Below are 17925 nucleotides of genomic sequence, written 5' to 3'. Positions count from 1 at the left end.
ACACTTAAATATTCACACTCACACCCCTCATTACAGTAAGGACTACAAAGTGAAATAACTCAGGGGGACGACTAATTCTTTTTTTATGAGTGAATATAATTTTTTTTTACTGGAACATATACCAATATCTGTCTTCAGAGTCTGATCATAAAAAAAAAAAAAAAAATGTGATAATTTTTCGCAATTTTATGTTTTTAATAAAATTATATAAAAAAATATGTATCATTTTATATTTTAGATATATTTGTTTTAACTCTATATCAGTGTGTCCCAAGCAGGGTCCCTTTAGCTATTTCAAAACCAAAACTCCCAGCATGCCCAGACAGCCACTGGCTCTATATTCTATACATGATTATGCGGGGTGTTGCCTCACTTGACCTGGTATTGGTAGGGATTTGCTTTACATCAATGAATTCTAAATAAAAGAAACCTTAGGACTCGTTAACTTTAATGGGAGAATGTAGTGGGCATGCTTTGTGACACGTACAGGGAGATCGGATGAGGAGGTGAGCTGAATCCTTCTAGAATTCTATGTTTTATTAGGAGAACGCCAAAAGACCTGTGAAATCGTATAGGTGATGCAAAACTCCAATGGGAAAAAATATGTGAAAAGTATTTGTCCTCCAGAAGGAAGAGAGCTTGCTCTCTGGCGCCACCTATAGGAGGATAGTGTCCTTGCAAGTTAATCCTCCAGATTCATGTTTCTTGACTAGAGGGTGCGCCCATTCAAGTCGATGAGCAGCAGAATCTGCAGCAAAAATACCCACAAATATCCTTAAGGTGTTTGTAATACAGGTTTAGAAAAATAAAGATGCTTTCTTTCAGGAACAGTGCCCCACTTGTTCATGGGTTGTGTTTGGTATTGCAGCTTTGCTCCACGAGCGTTCTGAAGAAGCTCCTGAGTGGTCTCAAGAGTTTTCCCACCCGCACCATGACAAATGATCGGTCCTCCGGGATGATCACTGTATACAGAGGCTGATAACATATGGAAGCAGATGGAGGCTTCTTAAATATAAGTCTCAGAGCTTTCATACACGTCAGAAGCGGAATACCAGACGACCACCGCCTCTATTTCACTGGGACTTCTTAGTTATAAACTAGAGTTTGGGTTATAGAAAACCCATCCTCAATATAAAGTGAACTAAGGGCAATGTCCCACAAATGTAACATGGGCTCAACCATGGTCAGATCACCTGAAATCACCACCTTATAGGTCCTCATGGTGCCGATAGTTCTGTGATCAGACCTGTGGTGGAGCCGGGGTATAAGGCTGTAGTACAGATGCAGAGATGTGCCCATTGTTTACTCATATGAAATTGGTCTATAGAATATTGATGTGTGTGATATATATATATATATATATATATATATATATATTTTTTTTTTTATGTTAGTTGGCATCCCTGGGATTGGAGGCCTACAAATCTTCAGACTGCTTAAAATTTAGGGATCTTGCTCTCTCCAGCTTTCTCTAGCACTCTTCTGCTCTTTCTTGCCCACTCTTTTTTTTTTTTTTTTTTTTTTAGCTCTTTCTTCTGCTCTCGCTCCCTAGCACTTTCTCTCTCCCTTGCTCTGTCTCCCGTGCACCCTCCCTCTCTTCTTTCTCTCTCTAGGGGTTGGTTCACACAGACAGATCTGCAGCGTATTTTACGCTGCGGATCCACCGGCGATTGACCCCTACATTGTGCCTCCATCTGTGTCTGCTCATAACTGCAATCTGTTACTACGAGCAGACACGCTGTGATGTGCGAGTCGCCGCGCTCATGTGCAGGATACTCGCACGCATCACGGCCGCTCCCCCTGCTCCCTGAGCTAGGCCGAGAGCAGCCGCGATGTGTACAAGTATACTGCGCTTGCATGCGGCAACTCACACATTGCAGCGTGTCTGCTCGTAGCAACAGATTGCAGTTATGAGCAGACACAGATGGAGGCACATCCGCAGTGTAAAACACTATGCGGATCCGTCCGTGTGAAGGTACCTTTAGGGTCTATTCACACGGCAAAATTTCTGCTTGCGGAATTCTGCCTTAAATGAAAGCCCAATAGACATCTACGGGATTCCGCACTCCCATTCACACTTTGAATTTCCACATGGATTCAGCACCAATTCTGCACAAAATCTGCACAAGCCAGAAACCACCTGTGGAAGTGGAATTGGTGCGGAAATTCTGCCTTGTGAATAGACCCTAACTCTCCTCTGCTCTCTCCCTCTCGTTCCCTCTATCTCTCTCTCCCTCTAGCTTTCTTCTGCTTTCTGGTTCTCTCTTTTTCTCTCTCTATTGTCAGCAAAGTAATCCTGCCTATCTAGTCTACCGCAGCACACCTGTCATTATAACCATACCCTCTAATGATAACGTAATGGCTTTTCTGAGAGGATCGAGTCTCTGTAACACAGCCGAAGTGAATTAAAGTGTGTGCTCTCTCTCCCTTGAGTCACTCTCTTCTGTCACTCAGTATTTAGACTTTCTATAAGATTTATCTCTTCCTGGGTGACAACCACCATGGCTGCCACTGCGGCTCCTGGTAATGTTATCACCCAATATAGCATCTAGTTGTACCACATGGTCAGCACCCAATTTCCTGTATATAACAAGTCATTTTGGGGTTTTATTATTGTTATTAATAATTCATAGCGTTCACTAACATTTTGTAGAACCACAGTTTGTAAACGCTTCCTTGAGTTTGTGTTTTGTGCAAAACAAAGTTTATTTTTTTTATTTTTTATTGTTTGTCCTTTTAATAAGTGACCGTAAGGATTTTTATAGTCCATTAGCTGCCTAGCGACAGAAGTATATGGCTCCCTGCCATGGAAGATTATGGAGCGGTAATAATCTGATGCTGGAGGTTGTGGTGACCATATCAAAGCTCAGAAAATAAACATTTGAAAAAAGGTTTGATTTGGCCTTCGTGAAAAGCTGTGAGGCTGTGTAAAGCATGAGGGACATTCCTTGGGTTGAGGTGAATAGTTAAAGGGGTACTCCCGTGGAATACGTTTTTTAAAAAGAATAAACTGGTGCCAAAAAGTTAAACAGATTTGTAAATCACTTCTATTAAAAAATCTTTCCAGTACTTTTTAGGGGCTGTATACTAAAGAGAAATCCAAAAAAGAAATGCATTTCCTGTGATGTCCTGACCACAGTGCTCTCTGCTGACCTCTGCTGTCCATTTTAGGAACTGTCCAGAGAAGAAGAAAATCCCCTTAGCAAACAAATGCTGCTCTGGACAGATCCTAAAATGGACAGCAGAGGTCAGCAGAGAGCACTGTGGTCATGACATCAGAGGAAATGCATTTCTTTTTGGATTTCTCTTTAGTATACAGCCCCTAAAAAGTACTGGAAGGATTAAGATTTTTTAATGGAAGTGATTTACAAATCTGTTTAACTTTCTGGCACCAGTTGATTTAAAAAAAAAAAAAAAAAAAAAAGTTTTCCACGGGAGTACCCCTTTAAGCTGGTCTGTCAATGTTTCCTAACCAGGGAGCCTCCAGCTGTTGTAAAACTACAACTCCCTGAATGCCCGGACAGCCTTTGGCTGTCCGGGCATGCTGGGAGTTGTAGTTTTGCAACAGCTGGAGGCACACTGGTTGGAAAACATTTGGTCTAATTAATATGTATATCATTGCTCTAATGGAACTAAGTGGATCATGGTCCACTGGCTTTATGGGACTATTAAGAATAGTCTAGTACCTAGGTCTTCAAGCTGTGGACCTCCAGATGTTGAAGAACTATAACTCCCAGCAATTTTCAATAACTGAGAATATCCTTATGGGGTATATTAATAGATTGTTGTAACAGGAGCATCCCTCAGGATACTAAAGAAGGAGGGGGAGCCCTCAGAAACGCATTGTCCTGGCTATGTATATCTAAGCATTTCTTATAAATATTGGGTCATCGCATCGGTAAAGTGCTACGGCCAGAAGTCTGATCTTAAAGGGGTACTCCACCCCTAGCCATCCTATCCCCTATCGAAAGGATATGGGATAAGATGTCTGATCGCGGGGGTCCGGCGGCTGAGGACCCCCGCAATCTCCCTGCTGTACCCGGCATTCGTTTAAAGCGTCAGGTGCAGCACGTTACGGCCGTACCACGTTTGTGATGTCACGGCCACACCCCCTCAATGCAAGTCTATGGGAGGAGGGGGTGTGACGGCCGTCTCACCCCCTCCCATAGACTTGCATTGAGGGGGCATGACCGTGACGCCATGAGCGGGGCGTGACCATAACGTCATCTGGCACGGAGAAAAGTTGGTGGGTGCCGCAGCCGAGATTGGGGGGGGTTCATCTTTGGATTAGGGATAAGATGCCTAGGGGCGGAGTACCCCTTCAAAGGAATAGGGAATCCCTACCGGGAAAACCTACATCTTTACACACACTTTCCTGCAAGTAACAAGACATGACATAAAGCAGCAATGATTCTGCAACGTTATCAATATATCTCTGCTTTCTGTCAGGGAATAGGAACGTTTGTTGTTCATATTCAGAGATTGAAAACAAGTACAGGCCTAATATGAGAAGAGGATTTTCTACAGTCTAAATGATCCCCTATTGATATAAGCACTTCAGGATAATTAAAGCGTCCCAGCATTGATACATGTGGGGGAGATTTATCCCATAGCAACCAATTAGATAGTTTCTTTCAATTTTGAAAAGGCCTCTGAAAAATAAAAAATAAAGCGATCTGATTGGTTGCTATGGGCAACTGGTTAACTTTTCCTCTGGACAGGTTTTGATAAATTTCCCCCTTTGTCGAAAATGATCAGGACAAGCAACAGATCTGTTCTACTTCCTATGGGGGAGATTTATCAAAACCTGTCCAGAGGAAAAGATGCTGAGTTGCCCATAGCAACCAATCAGATCGCTTCTTTCATTTTTAACAAGGCCTCTGCAAAATGAAAGAAGCAATCTGATTGGTTGCTATGGGCAACTTAGCAACTTTTCCTTTGGACAGGTTTTGATAAATCGCCCGCAATGTCTTTACATCATAGTAATTCACAGAGGATTATCTGGACTGGATACACCATTTTTAAATGTAATTAAACATTTTTTGGTTATTTACTATTTCATCATATTTATTTATTTTTGTAAACTATATCGGTTAGGTCTTCATGTTTATGCTATATTTTAAAATGGGTTTCCCCATCTTCTTATTAAAGGGGTACTCCGGCCCTAAGACATCTTATCCCTTATCCAAAGTCACGCCCCCCTCCCATAGACTTGCATTGCGGGGGCGGGGTGTGACATCACATGGGGCGGAGTCGGGACGTAGCGATACTTCGGCCCCGTAGTCGTGATCCGGCAGACTCGGAGGCTGCAGCGCTGCAACTCCCTCAGGTGGGACCCCCACGATCAGACATCTTATCCCTTGGATTGGAGATAAGATGTCTTAGGGCCAGAGTACCCCTTTAAGTTATCCCCTATTTACAGGATAGGGGATAGCAAGCAGATTAGTGGGGGTCCGACTACTGGGATCCCCACTAATACCAAGAGCGGTGACATAATTGTCTCTGGAATGAATGGTGCTGACTGTGACCAGTATTTTTCAACCAGGGGGCCTCCAGCTGTTTCAAATCTACAACTCCCAGCATGCCCGGACAGCCAAAGGCTGTCCGGGCATGCTGGGAGTTGAAGTTTTGCAACAGCTGAAGGCACACCGGTTGGCAAACACTGGACTATATGGCAGCTGAACATTTCATAGTTACTCTTGTCGTCATCATCCCTAGCAGTTCGACTAGTGTGTGCCCAGTGGAAATGTCATTTATCACAGTTGTGATTCACACTAAAAACATACAATGGACTGAATCACTATGATGCTGTCACCGGGCACAGGTTCCAGCTCTATGAAACCTTTTTATGATGCTCCTAGGCAATCATAACAGATGTATAAATGGGGACAGTGGCGCCTGGTGAACTATAACCACTAAAAAAAAATAATGTTCAAAGAAAAAAATTACTTCATCAATGTATCATTAAACATTCTGTAACCTTTTATATGTTGTTTAAGATCTGTGCTTGCTGTCAGTGAAACAGTTTTGCAAAATTTCATAATTCTAGGTTATAGTTAATCAATGCTAAATCATTGTATCATTGGAAAGATCCACAACATTGTACTTGTATTCAGTCTAGACAATGCTCTGTGAGCTCCAGACTGATACATTGTACATAGCTAGTCCTGCTCTCAGCTGAGAAGTGGAGACAATTGTATGCAGTCTAGACAATACTCTGTGAGCTAAACATCCTGGACTCCAGACTGATACATTGTACATAGCTAGTCCTGCTCTCAGCTGAGAAGTGGAGACAATTGTATCCAGTCTAGACAATGCTCTGTGAGCTAAACAGCCTGGACTCCAGACTGATACATTGTACATAGCTAGTCCTGCTCTCAGCTGAGAAGTGGAGACAATTGTATCCAGTCTAGACAATGCTCTGTGAGCTAAACAGCCTGGACTCCAGACTGATACATTGTACATAGCTAGTCCTGCTCTCAGCTGAGAAGTGGAGACAATTGTATCCAGTCTAGACAATGCTCTGTGAGCTAAACATCCTGGACTCCAGACTGATACATTGTACATAGCTAGTCTTGCTCTCAGCTGAGAAGTGGAGACAATTGTATCCAGTCTAGACAATGCTCTGTGAGCTAAACAGCCTGGACTCCAGACTGATACATTGTGCATAGCTAGTCCTGCTCTCAGCTGAGAAGTGGAGACAATTGTATCCAGTCTAGACAATGCTCTGTGAGCTAAACAGCCTGGACTCCAGACTGATACATTGTACATAGCTAGTCCTGCTCTCAGCTGAGAAGTGGAGACAATTGTATCCAGTCTAGACAATGCTCTGTGAGCTAAACATCCTGGACTCCAGACTGATACATTGTACATAGCTAGTCTTGCTCTCAGCTGAGAAGTGGAGACAATTGTATCCAGTCTAGACAATGCTCTGTGAGCTAAACAGCCTGGACTCATATGTTGTATATAACTAGTACTGCGTCTCGCTGAAAAGTGGAAACTAGAGATGAGCGAACTTACAGTAAATTCGATTCGTCACAAACTTCTCAGCTCGTGGGTTGCTGACTTTTCCTGCATAAATTAGTTCAGCTTTCCGGTGCTCTGGTGGGCTGGAAAAGGTGGATACAGTCCTAGGAAAGAGTCTCCTAGGACTGTATCCACCTTTTCCAGCCCACGGGAGCACCTGAAAGCTGAACTAATTTATGCAGGAAAAGTTATCAACTGCCGAGCCGAGAAGTTTGTGACGAATCGAATTTACTGTAAGTTCGCTCATCTCTAGTGGAGACTATATGCCAGATGTTCAATGGCTCTGCAGTGTTCCAGTCCTTCACGACGTAGTATGTTACCAATTGTTTTCTTGGTGACTATGGTCCCAGCTGCCTTGAGTTCCTTGACAAGATCCTCCCGTGTAGATTTGGGCTGATTCCTCATCAATGTAAAAGGATTGTGCAGCTCTACTATAGTAGAAGTCAGATTACTGAGGTTAACTGTATAGCACTTAATACCCAAGGTGCTTGACTAAGAACATGAAGCGTAAAAAAAAAGTAACACTCCTCAAGTAGTCTATAAGAAAGGGGAGGGATAGAAATAGAATTAAAGCGGTACTCCGGTGGAAAACATTTCTGTTTAAATCAACTGGTGCCAGAAAGTTGAACAGATTTGAAAATAACTTCTATTAAAAAAATCTTTACCCTTCCAGTACTTATCAGCTGCTGTATGCCACAGAGGCAATTCTTTTCTTTTTTGTGTTGTCCACAGTGCTCTCTGCTGACAACTGATGCCCGTATCAGGAACTGTCCAGAGCAGGAGAAAATCCCCATAGCAAACCTATGCTGCTGCTCTGGACAGTTCCTGACACGGACAGAGGTGTCAGCAGAGAGCACTGTAGACAAGACAAAAAAGAAATTCAAAAAGAAAAGATTAGCAGCTGTATGCTACAGAGGAAATAAAGTACTCAAAGGATTGACATTTTTAAATAGAAGCAATTTACAAATCTGTTTAACTTTCTAGCACCAATTCATTTAAAAAAGTTTTCCACCGGAGTACCCCTTGAAGTAGTGAAAGATGAGATTAGACCAATGGTTGAATAAATCGATATTTAATGAGAAAAAAAAGGAAAATTACATACAATTAAGGTTAGGCGGGTGCGGGAGGGGGTAACGCAGGGTCTTGCGATTCCCTCCAAAAATAATGGTAAAATTAATAAAATATGCAAAAATAAAACATAAAAATCCCCAGATGATAAAAAGTCCTATGTATCAGAGTTCATTGATACGTATACATAGTCACTCACGTGTAAAAGGAAGAAATGAGGCCCAGTATTCGTGGCTGCGTTGATCCTGTAAAAAATAAAATGCAGTTCCAAGTGTATACGTTGGTATAATAAATGCAGAAGGTGTGCGTCCTGGGGAAGAAAAGCCCTGCAATGTGGTGCACAAATAATCACAGCCCCGTAAGTAGAGATGAGCGAACTTACAGTAAATTTGATTCGTCACGAACTTCTCGGCTCGGCAGTTGAGGACTTTTCCTGCATAAATTAGTTCAGCTTTCCGGTGCTCCCGTGGGCTGGAAAAGGTGGATACAGTCCTAGGAGACTCTTTTCTAGGACTGTATCCACCTTTTCCAGCCCACCGGAGCACCGGAAAGCTGAACTCATTTATGCAGGATAAGACATCAACTGCCAAGCCGAGAAGTTCGTGACGAATCAAATTTACTGTAAGTTCACTCATCTCTAACCGTAAGCATAGAGTACTCCGGGGGTTCCTGCTAAACAATTATATCCATGTATCCTGTGGAGGAAAAAACGGTGGGACTATTGGCTCGGTCCGGCTTGGCAACAGCCTGGCACGATGTCTTCTCTGCTCGCACTGCTGTCGGCACTTCTAGCTGTGCGGGGCGGCTGCTTGTCAGGTAGCGTGTTTGCGGCGGTGAGTGGGTTCGGCGTCCTCGTTGGTCTGGTTACGATTCTGCATGATACCAGGGGGGGGAAAAAGGCGCTAAATATGAATACTGGCCAGTGATGTCAGTCTCTATAGGTAGAAGGCAATCCGCATCAGTCTCTGTAGGACAGTTAGCGATCTGTATGATAGATCCTGGGCAATAAAATGAAGGCTAGACACGTTTCAAAAGACTACTCCTTTCTTCAGTAGTTGGTTTATGATAGGGGTAGTGGTCATTTTATATTATGCAGTGGTCTGAGGTCTAATTGGAAAAATAAGTTAGAGAGAGAGAGAGAGAGAGAGAGAGAGAGAGAGAGAGGTGGATGGGGGGCGGAGGATTGGGAGTGAGGGAAGTAGCAGGGACATGTTAGCACAGCAGAGGGTTTGCTGTAATGTGTGGTTATCCATAATTTTGTCAATGAAATGGAATTATATATAAAGACTACTGGATTATTAATATTACAAATTGGAGATAAATGTTAAGGTTATGGATAAATAATGAAAAGGAGATGGGTCAGTGATATAGTTGTAGATATAGTAATGATGGTAATAATCATGAAAATAATATAGATATAGTACTAACGATAAGAGGGGTCATCATAATGGTAATAACAATCAGAATAACTTATGGACGGATGTGTGAAATGTAACAGACCAGGGGTCATTAAAGATAAAAAATAATAAAAATTATAATAGAAATATATCATAGAATTCCTCACCGATCTCATGAACATTGAAACTCCACAAGATGAGAACTTACATGGAGCCCCCGACCAAAGGAAATGCGATTATTTACAAATGGAAGAAACACAAAATGACTGTCAAGCTGTTGTAAACTTCTCCCCAAGATGCTTGGCGATGGTCTTGTAGCCCATTCCAGCCTTGTGTAGCTCTACAATATAGTCCCTGACATCCTTGTACAGCTCATTGGTCTTGTAGCCCATTCCAGCCTTGTGTAGCTCTACAATATAGTCCCTGACATCCTTGTACAGCTCTTTGGTCTTGTAGCCCATTCCAGCCTTGTGTAGGTCTACAATATAGTCCCTGACATCCTTGTACAGCTCTTTGGTCTTGTAGCCCATTCCAGCCTTGTGTAGGTCTACTATATAGTCCCTGACATCCTTGTACAGCTCTTTGGTCTTGTAGCCCATTCCAGCCTTGTGTAGGTCTACAATATAGTCCCTGACATCCTTGTTCAGCTCTTTGGTCTTGGAGCCCATTCCAGCCTTGTGTAGGTCTACTATATAGTCCCTGACATCCTTGTACAGCTCTTTGGTCTTGTAGCCCATTCCAGCCTTGTGTAGGTCTACAATATAGTCCCTGACATCCGTGTACAGCTCTCTGGTCTTGTAGCCCGTTCCAGCCTTGTGTAGGTCTACAATATAGTCCCTGACATCCGTGTACAGCTCTCTGGTCTTGTAGCCCATTCCAGCCTTGTGTAGGTCTACAATATAGTCCCTGACATCCGTGTACAGCTCTCTGGTCTCGGCCATGATGGAGAGTTTGGAATCTGATTGATTGATGGTTTCTGTGGACAGATGTCTTTTATACAAGTAACAAGCTGAGATTAGGGGTGGTCCATTTTGAGAGAGTGCTCCTAATCTCAGCTCTTTACCTATATAAAACATACCTGGGAGGCAGAAATCTTGCTGACTGATTGGGAATCCAATACAAATCAATTCATAACTTATTTGAAATCTGATTTTTGTTGTTTTTCTGTCTTACACTGTTCAGACAAACTGACCATTCAAATTCTAGACCAATCATTTCTTTGTCAGTGGGAAAATGTCCAGAATCTGCAGGGGGATCAAATATTTTTTTAATGTTAATAACACCTCCTGTTTTATGTCTTTTCCTTAGGAGGAGTCTCGTATTCTCAGAGTGAAGATTGTATCTGGCATTGACTTAGCAAAGAAGGACATCTTCGGAGCTAGGTAATGGTTGAACAATAAACAAACAATGTTATATTATTATAAGTTATAAGTTTTCGCACTGTTATAGTCTGTTCGATGGGTGGAGAATATTTTATGCTATGGTCATGGTAAAATCATGGATATTGCTACTTTTTTTGTTTGCAAAAATTAGATCCCCCTCTCCCACACAGCTTTACATAAATCCAACATCCTTGTGTGCCCTCACCGAAAGCTGGTGAAGATTACTACAATGGCTTAAAGGGTAACTCTCATTAAAATTTTTGCTATTGCACTCCTTATGGTAAATAAAAAATATTTCTAATATACTTTGTTTAAAAAAAAATGAAGTTTTCTATGTTTTATCTGTGCTTAAAAAAGCTCTAGAGCACATTTTCCCCATCTTATACACAGACTTAGGACCGAGGTCCAAACACAGGAAGTGCAGCCTGGAGTCCTGAGGGGGGGGGTGTCCAGCCTCATCCAATCATAGCTCCTCTCACACTTAACTGCCATATGCTGTTGGTTGGACACCCCCCCCCCCTCAGCACTCCAGGCTGCACTTCCTGAGTTTGGACCTCGGTCCTAAGTCTGTGTATGAGATGGGGAAAATGTGCTCTTGAGCTTTTTTTAAGCACAAATCAAACATAGAAAACTTCTTTTTTTAACCAAAGTATATGAGAAGTATTTTTTATTTACCATAAGGAGTGCAATAGCAAAAATCGGTTTTAATGAGAGTGCCCATTTAAGTTTGTAGTGGGGGCGACTGAACCACTGTGTATGAAACCACACTTCCTCTATTGAAAGCCGAAATGCAAAATTTGGGTCCTCGTGCAAAAATTATGATTTTTTTTTCTCCCCGTCAGGCTCACTTTTGATTTCCCTCACTAAGAGTAGTGCATACCCAGGCAAACTATTTTGAAATCATAAGATTGCAGAAGACAGTGTGGATAAAAACATTTAAAGGGGTACTCAACTGTAAAACTTTTTTTTTTTTAATCAACTGGTGCCAGAAAGTTAACAAATTTGTAAATTACTTTTATTTAATAATCTTAAAGGGGTTATCCAGGAAAAAACTTTTTTTTTAAATATCAACTGGCTCCAGAAAGTTAAACAGATTTGTAAATTACTTCTATTAAAAAATCTTAATCCTTTCAGTACTTATGAGCTTCTGAAGTTTAGGTTGTTCTTTTCTGTCTAAGTGCTCTCTGATGACACGTGTCTCAGGAACCGCCCAGTTTAGAAGAGGTTTGCTATGGGAATTTGGTTCTAAACTGGGTGGTTCCCGAGACACGTGTCATCAGAGATTACTTAGACAGAAAAGAACAACCTTTACTTCAGAAGCTCATAAGTACTGAAAGGATTAAGATTTTTTAATAGAAGTAATTTACAAATCTGTTTAACTTTTTCTGGAGCCAGTTGATATATGTAAAAAAGTTTTTTTTCCTGGAATACCCCTTTAAGCCTTTCAGCACTTATCAGCTGCTATATGCCCCACAGGAAGTTCTTTTCTTTTTTGAGTTTCCTTTCTGCCTGACCACAGTGCTCTCTGCTGACACCTCTGTCCATTTTAGGAGCTGTCCAGAGTAGGAGCAAATCCCCATAGCAAACCTATCCTGCTCTGGACAGTTCCTGACATGGACAGAGGTGTCAGCAGAGAGCACTGTGGTCAAATAGAAAATACATTCAAAAAGAAAAGAGCTTCCACTGTAGTATACAGCAGCTGATAAGCACTGGAAGGATTAAGATTTTTAAATAGAAGTAATTTACAAATCTGTTTAACTTTCTGGCACCAGTTGATTTAAAAAAAAAAGTTTGCCAGTGAAGAGCCCCTTTTAAAATAATTCAAACTGAGCCAAAAACAAGAGGAAGCAAACAAGCACTCCCTCAAATTGGCACACACCATACATGCTGCTCTGGAGGGCACTAGGTATGTATAGCAGTACGATACAGCAAAGTTGCACAGGGCAAGTACAATATTATAAATAAAGATACTGTAAATATAATAGCATTTAAAGTGTGATCTACTGCTTTCAATTATTGCTTCCCAACCAGGGTGCTTCCAGGTGTTGCAAAACTACAGCTCCGAGCATGCTCGGACTGCTGAAGGCTGTCTGGGCATGCTGGGAATTGCAGTTTTGCAACAGCTGGAGACCCCTAAAGCTGACCAGGCATGCTGGGAGTTGTAGTTTTGCAACTGCTGGAGACTCATCTAATGAATATTTGAAATAGGCATTCTTTCAAATTAAAGGGGTACTCCCCTGGTAAACATCATTTTTTAAATCAACTGGTGCCAGAAAGTTAAACAGATTTGTAAATTTACTTCTATAAAAAAAAAATCTTAATCCTTCCTGTACTTATCAGCTGTTGTATGCTCCACAGGAAGTTATTTTTATTTTTTTTATTTCCTTTCTGTCTGACCTCAGTGCTCTCTGCTGACACCTCTGTCCATTTTAGGAACTGTCCGGAGCAGGATGTTTGCTATGGGGATTTGCTCCTACTCTGGACAGTTTCTAAAATGGACAGAGGTGTCAGCAGAGAGCACTGTGGTCAGACAGAAAGGAAATTCAAAAAAGAAAAGAACTTCCTGTGGAGCATACAACAGCTGATAGGTACAGGAAGGAATTTGCAAATCTGTTTAACTTTCTGGCACCAGTTGATTTAAAAAAAATAATAAAATAATTCAGGAAAAGAGTACCCCTTTAACATGTATTCCAAATTCTGCGCCTAAATGCTGTTACAAGGCGCCTTGCGCCCACCCCTGTCAGGTCCAAGGCCTGATTATTAAAATCCTATATGTGTATTATAAGTTATGACTGTGTGTGATGGATTGTCCAGGACATGGGTGAGAGGTCATTCGGACGATGTGTCCTTTTGTGTATTGCATTTTATTGGGGGTCTGGCTGTCTGTTTGTATCTCCTTTTGAAGTCAGAGGCCCTTTGAAGCAACAGAGATGCCCCCTGGTGGGATCAGAGGGGAGGGGGAATTGAGTCTCCCTCCCAAGAAAACAGATATGATATTTAAACAATGCTAGACTCAGTGGGGGACATGTATCATTATTTGTGTATGGCAGAAGCATTTTACCCCTTTTCCCGAACTCTAAATTATGTGCAGAAGCGCTAAATTTATCAATCAAGTGCAATGAGCTTCATAAATTGCGGGTAAATGTAGTAATCTCCTCAATCCACTCTTTGGAAAATAGAATCGATGATTTAGAGCATCTTGCTACGTTAAGTCCAAGATGGCTTATATTTGCGCAAAAAAAACAGCTCTTGCGGCAACATTTTGGGTGTAAAAAAAAAGTACGCAGTTAATAAATCCATGCGTACTATAGATGTCACTTCAAGGTACCCTGATTCAGCCACATCTGGAGGACATGCTCTACCAAAACGTGCGCAAAAAAATGTGCAAAAAAAAGGGCTTGCACAAAATTTTGCGCAAAAAAATACACACAAAACAGGGGTAAAATCTTTGATACATGTCCCCCAGTGTGTTCAAGGCTGGGCCCAAAGCTGACAAGAGCTGGACTCTCACTCACAAAGGACTGCTATACCATCATGCTGTAAGAACTTCATTTTTGTTTTCTGAACTTGTCTTGCTAAACTCTTTTATATATTGTTATACCTGTAAGTCATTTGTTCCTGTATTTTTATATATTTATTACTGTGATACCTTTTATCAGATTAAATGTTTAATTAATCAGCTCTGGTCTTTGATCTCTAAATATAGGAGCTCACCTTTCTGAAGGCAGCTCTGGTGGAAACACTTTTATCTAACGGTTAATTTGGTGACTTGCTGGGACTAGTAGTGGATACACAGAGGTCTGGTGGCCTTAACCCTTGCACCATCACACACTATCTAATGTCTTGGCTGGACCGATAGGGTGTGATCGTGACAAACCCCAAATATGTCATATTCTAGGTTCTTCAAAGTAGCCACCTTTTGCTTTGATTACTGCTTTGCACACTCATTCTCTTGTTGAGCTTCAATAGGTAGTCACCTGAAATGGTCTTCCAACAGTCTTGAAGGAGTTCCCAGAGATGCTTAGCACTTGTTGGCCCTTTGGCCTTCATTGGGTTCAGGTCCGGTGACTGTGGAGGCCAGGTCATCTGGTGCAGCATCCCATCACTCTCCTTCTTGGTCAAATAGCCCTTACACAGGCTTGAGGTGTGTTTGGGTTCATTGTCCTGTTGAAAAATAAATGATGGTCCAACTGAACGCAAACCGGATGGAATAGCATGCCGCTGCAAGATGCTGTGGTAGCCATGCTGGTTCAATATGCCTTCAATTTTGAATAAATCCCCAACAGTGTCACCAGCAAAGCACCCCCCACCATCACACCTCCTCCTCCACACCAGCACACCTCCTCCTCCATGCTTCACAGTGGGAACCAGGCATGTAGAGTCCATCCGTTCACCTTTTCAGCGTCGCACAAAGACACGGTGGTTGGAACCAAAGATCTCAAATTTGGACTCATCAGACCAAAGCACAGATTTCCACTGGTCTAATGTCCATTCCTTGTGTTCTTTAGCCCAAACAAGTCTCTTCTGCTGGTTGCCTGTCCTTAGCAGTGGTTTCCTAGCAGATATTCTACCATGAAGGCCTGATTCACACAGTCTCCTCTTAACAGTTGTTCTAGAAATGTGTCTGGTGCTAGAACTCTGTGTGGCATTGACCTGGTCTCTAATCTGAGCTGCTGTTCACCTGCGATTTCTGAGGCTGGTGACTCGGATGAACTTATCCTCCGCAGCAGAGATGACTCTTGTTCTTCCTTTCCTGGGGCGGTCCACATGTGAGCCAGTTTCTTTAGAACTCGATGGTTTTTGTGACTGCACTTGGGGACACTTTCCACCTAGAATATGATGTATTTTCAGTTGTTTCACACTTTTTTGTTATGTCTATAATTCCACATGTGTTAATTCATAGTTTTGATGCCTTCAGTGTGAATCTACAATTTTCATAGTCATGAAAATAAAGAAAACTCTGAATGAGAAGGTGTGTCCAAACTTTTGGTCTGTACTGTATATATATATGTGGTGTCCCGGTACCGTATCCTATCCGGTACCTTTTATTGTGGGTCCCCATAGTCAGAGTCCCTAGGACGTCGGGGTCCCAATTGTCTAGTTAACCCCTTGTCACCTCCCATCCAGTTGTTAATTGTCCAGTAACCACTTAGGATTTGGATGTATAAGATTGCATAAATGTAAATAAATGGTTAATTACCTGCCCATAGAGTAGCAGGACCTGCGGGTCACATGGTCAGATGAACTCTATGGTATTTCTGCTTGAGGACCTTTGGAGGTCCTTGTGACGTAGTCAATCCCATCACACTGTGTAACCGTGAATGACGGATGTTCGGACCAATCAGATTAGCCCCGCCCCCTGCCCATATAAGGGAGCGGCGGCCATGTTCTCGCTCTCTTGTTCCTGTGCAAGCAAGCAAGAAGCATCTGCGCTGCTGAGATCAGTGAGTCTAGGCCTGAGCCTTGCGGCGACGGCCGATAACTTCTAAATTCTGAGTGTATCAGTCCCCACGCACTCTGCAAGATCACCGGACCTTATCTATCCCCTAAATCCGGACAGATCTGCAATAATTACCCTAAATTCAGAGACTTTAATCTATTTCAAGGTCCGCAACAATTGTCAGTCATTGAGATATATAGAGACTGTTTGCCTGAGACTGTCATAGTTCATTGGATGTACTGCAAGCACTTAAGTAAAGTTTGTTCAAGTTCAAGAACCTTGTGGATAGGCCGGAGAATTACCTCAGCATACTAGCCCTCAGCCTGGCGTCACAAACTATAGGGTTAACATTAACCCCTTATCTACTACAACATCCCAACTACCCTACACCCCTCAAGGCATACCATATATATATATATATATATATATATATATATATAATATATATATATATATATATATATATATTTATACACACACATATCATCCAGTTGAGCCCCTTCCTTGTTCACTGCTTCTTCTTTTAGTAAGGCTGAGAACGTATTGCTTCGAAAATTTTATTTTCATATTTCCTCGGGCTGGAAATTTCAATTCAAGTATAAGATCCTTAGTAGTATAGTGAAGCTGCAGGAGCCGTGTGTGATGTGGTTTATAATGTCGCCGTCCGCTGTTACTGTACCCCCGTGTCTTGTGTTCATCAGAATAGATGGTCATATTTACCTCTGGTGCCGGCTATATGTAGGCAGGTGGAACTGTGCAGATTTTGTTGTAAAGAATAGAAATTGGACATAAAAGACTCCTTCTTTTGTGTTAGTTTTAGCTTTGGATGAATTTAAGTTTTTTGGTTTGATGTAGAAATAAGACTGTCATGTCTCCTGTGTGATGATGCGGGGGTAATGACCGCACCATGAGCCGTCCTGCAGAGCTGTGTGTATAGTCAAGTAATCCTCATGAATACTTAATAAACCCTCCATAACGCACACGATCTTTATTAATCGTCATCTCACCTTTATAAAATGCATTCGTGTATTCTGCTGCAGCGAGAGGAAGGTCTATTGTAGCGAATGCTTGGATTATGCAGCAGCTGGTTACTTGTATCCGTGTTATTGATGATGACGGCTACTACTACAGTGATCCCTCAACTTACAATGGCCTCAACATACAATAGTTTCAACATACAATAGTCTTTTCTGGACCATTGTAGCTTGAAACCAGAATCAACATACGATGTTATGGAATCTGTGAAACATGTCAATGGCTGGAAGAACCGACCAATCAGAATGGATATTTCCCTGGTAAAACCCCTGTAGTACTGAAGCGTATGCACTGACTGGTGTCTGGTAGCACCTCCTACAGTACAGGAAGGTATTACATGTTTTGTACTCTTTACCTATGCCAGGGTTAGCTGCTCCTTTTGACATCAGGTGGGGACGGCTCCATTTTCATTTTTTAGGACACTGTGTGTACTGTACAGGACCCTGAAGAAGCTCCTGTCCTCTACATAGACCAGTGTTTCCCAAAGAGGGTGCCTCCAGCTGTTGCAAAACTACAACTCCCAGCATGCCAGGACAGCCTTCGGCTGTCCTGGCATGCTGGGAGTTGTAGTTTTGCA

General features: G+C 42.1%; 1 protein-coding gene across 5 annotated transcripts in view; it reads left to right on the top strand.

Annotated features, from left to right (window-relative positions):
* Positions 1-17925, top strand: part of NEDD4L (NEDD4 like E3 ubiquitin protein ligase) — a 365727-nt gene that overhangs the window by 117714 nt on the left and 230088 nt on the right. For 4 of the 5 annotated variants that reach the window (XM_056544621.1, XM_056544640.1, XM_056544612.1 and 1 more), the window contains one exon: positions 10800-10873. In XM_056544621.1, coding sequence (XP_056400596.1) covers positions 10800-10873 — 74 coding nt within the window. Of the gene's footprint in view, positions 1-4950; positions 5028-10799; positions 10874-17925 lie in introns of those variants that run through there. The other variant, XM_056544679.1, reaches the window with a different exon arrangement.

The sequence above is a fragment of the Hyla sarda genome, chromosome 1 (assembly GCF_029499605.1).
Source record: "Hyla sarda isolate aHylSar1 chromosome 1, aHylSar1.hap1, whole genome shotgun sequence".
Taxonomy (NCBI): domain Eukaryota; kingdom Metazoa; phylum Chordata; class Amphibia; order Anura; family Hylidae; genus Hyla; species Hyla sarda.
The sequence above is the reverse complement of the archived record's forward strand: the minus strand, read 5'-3'. Positions and strand labels throughout refer to the sequence as shown.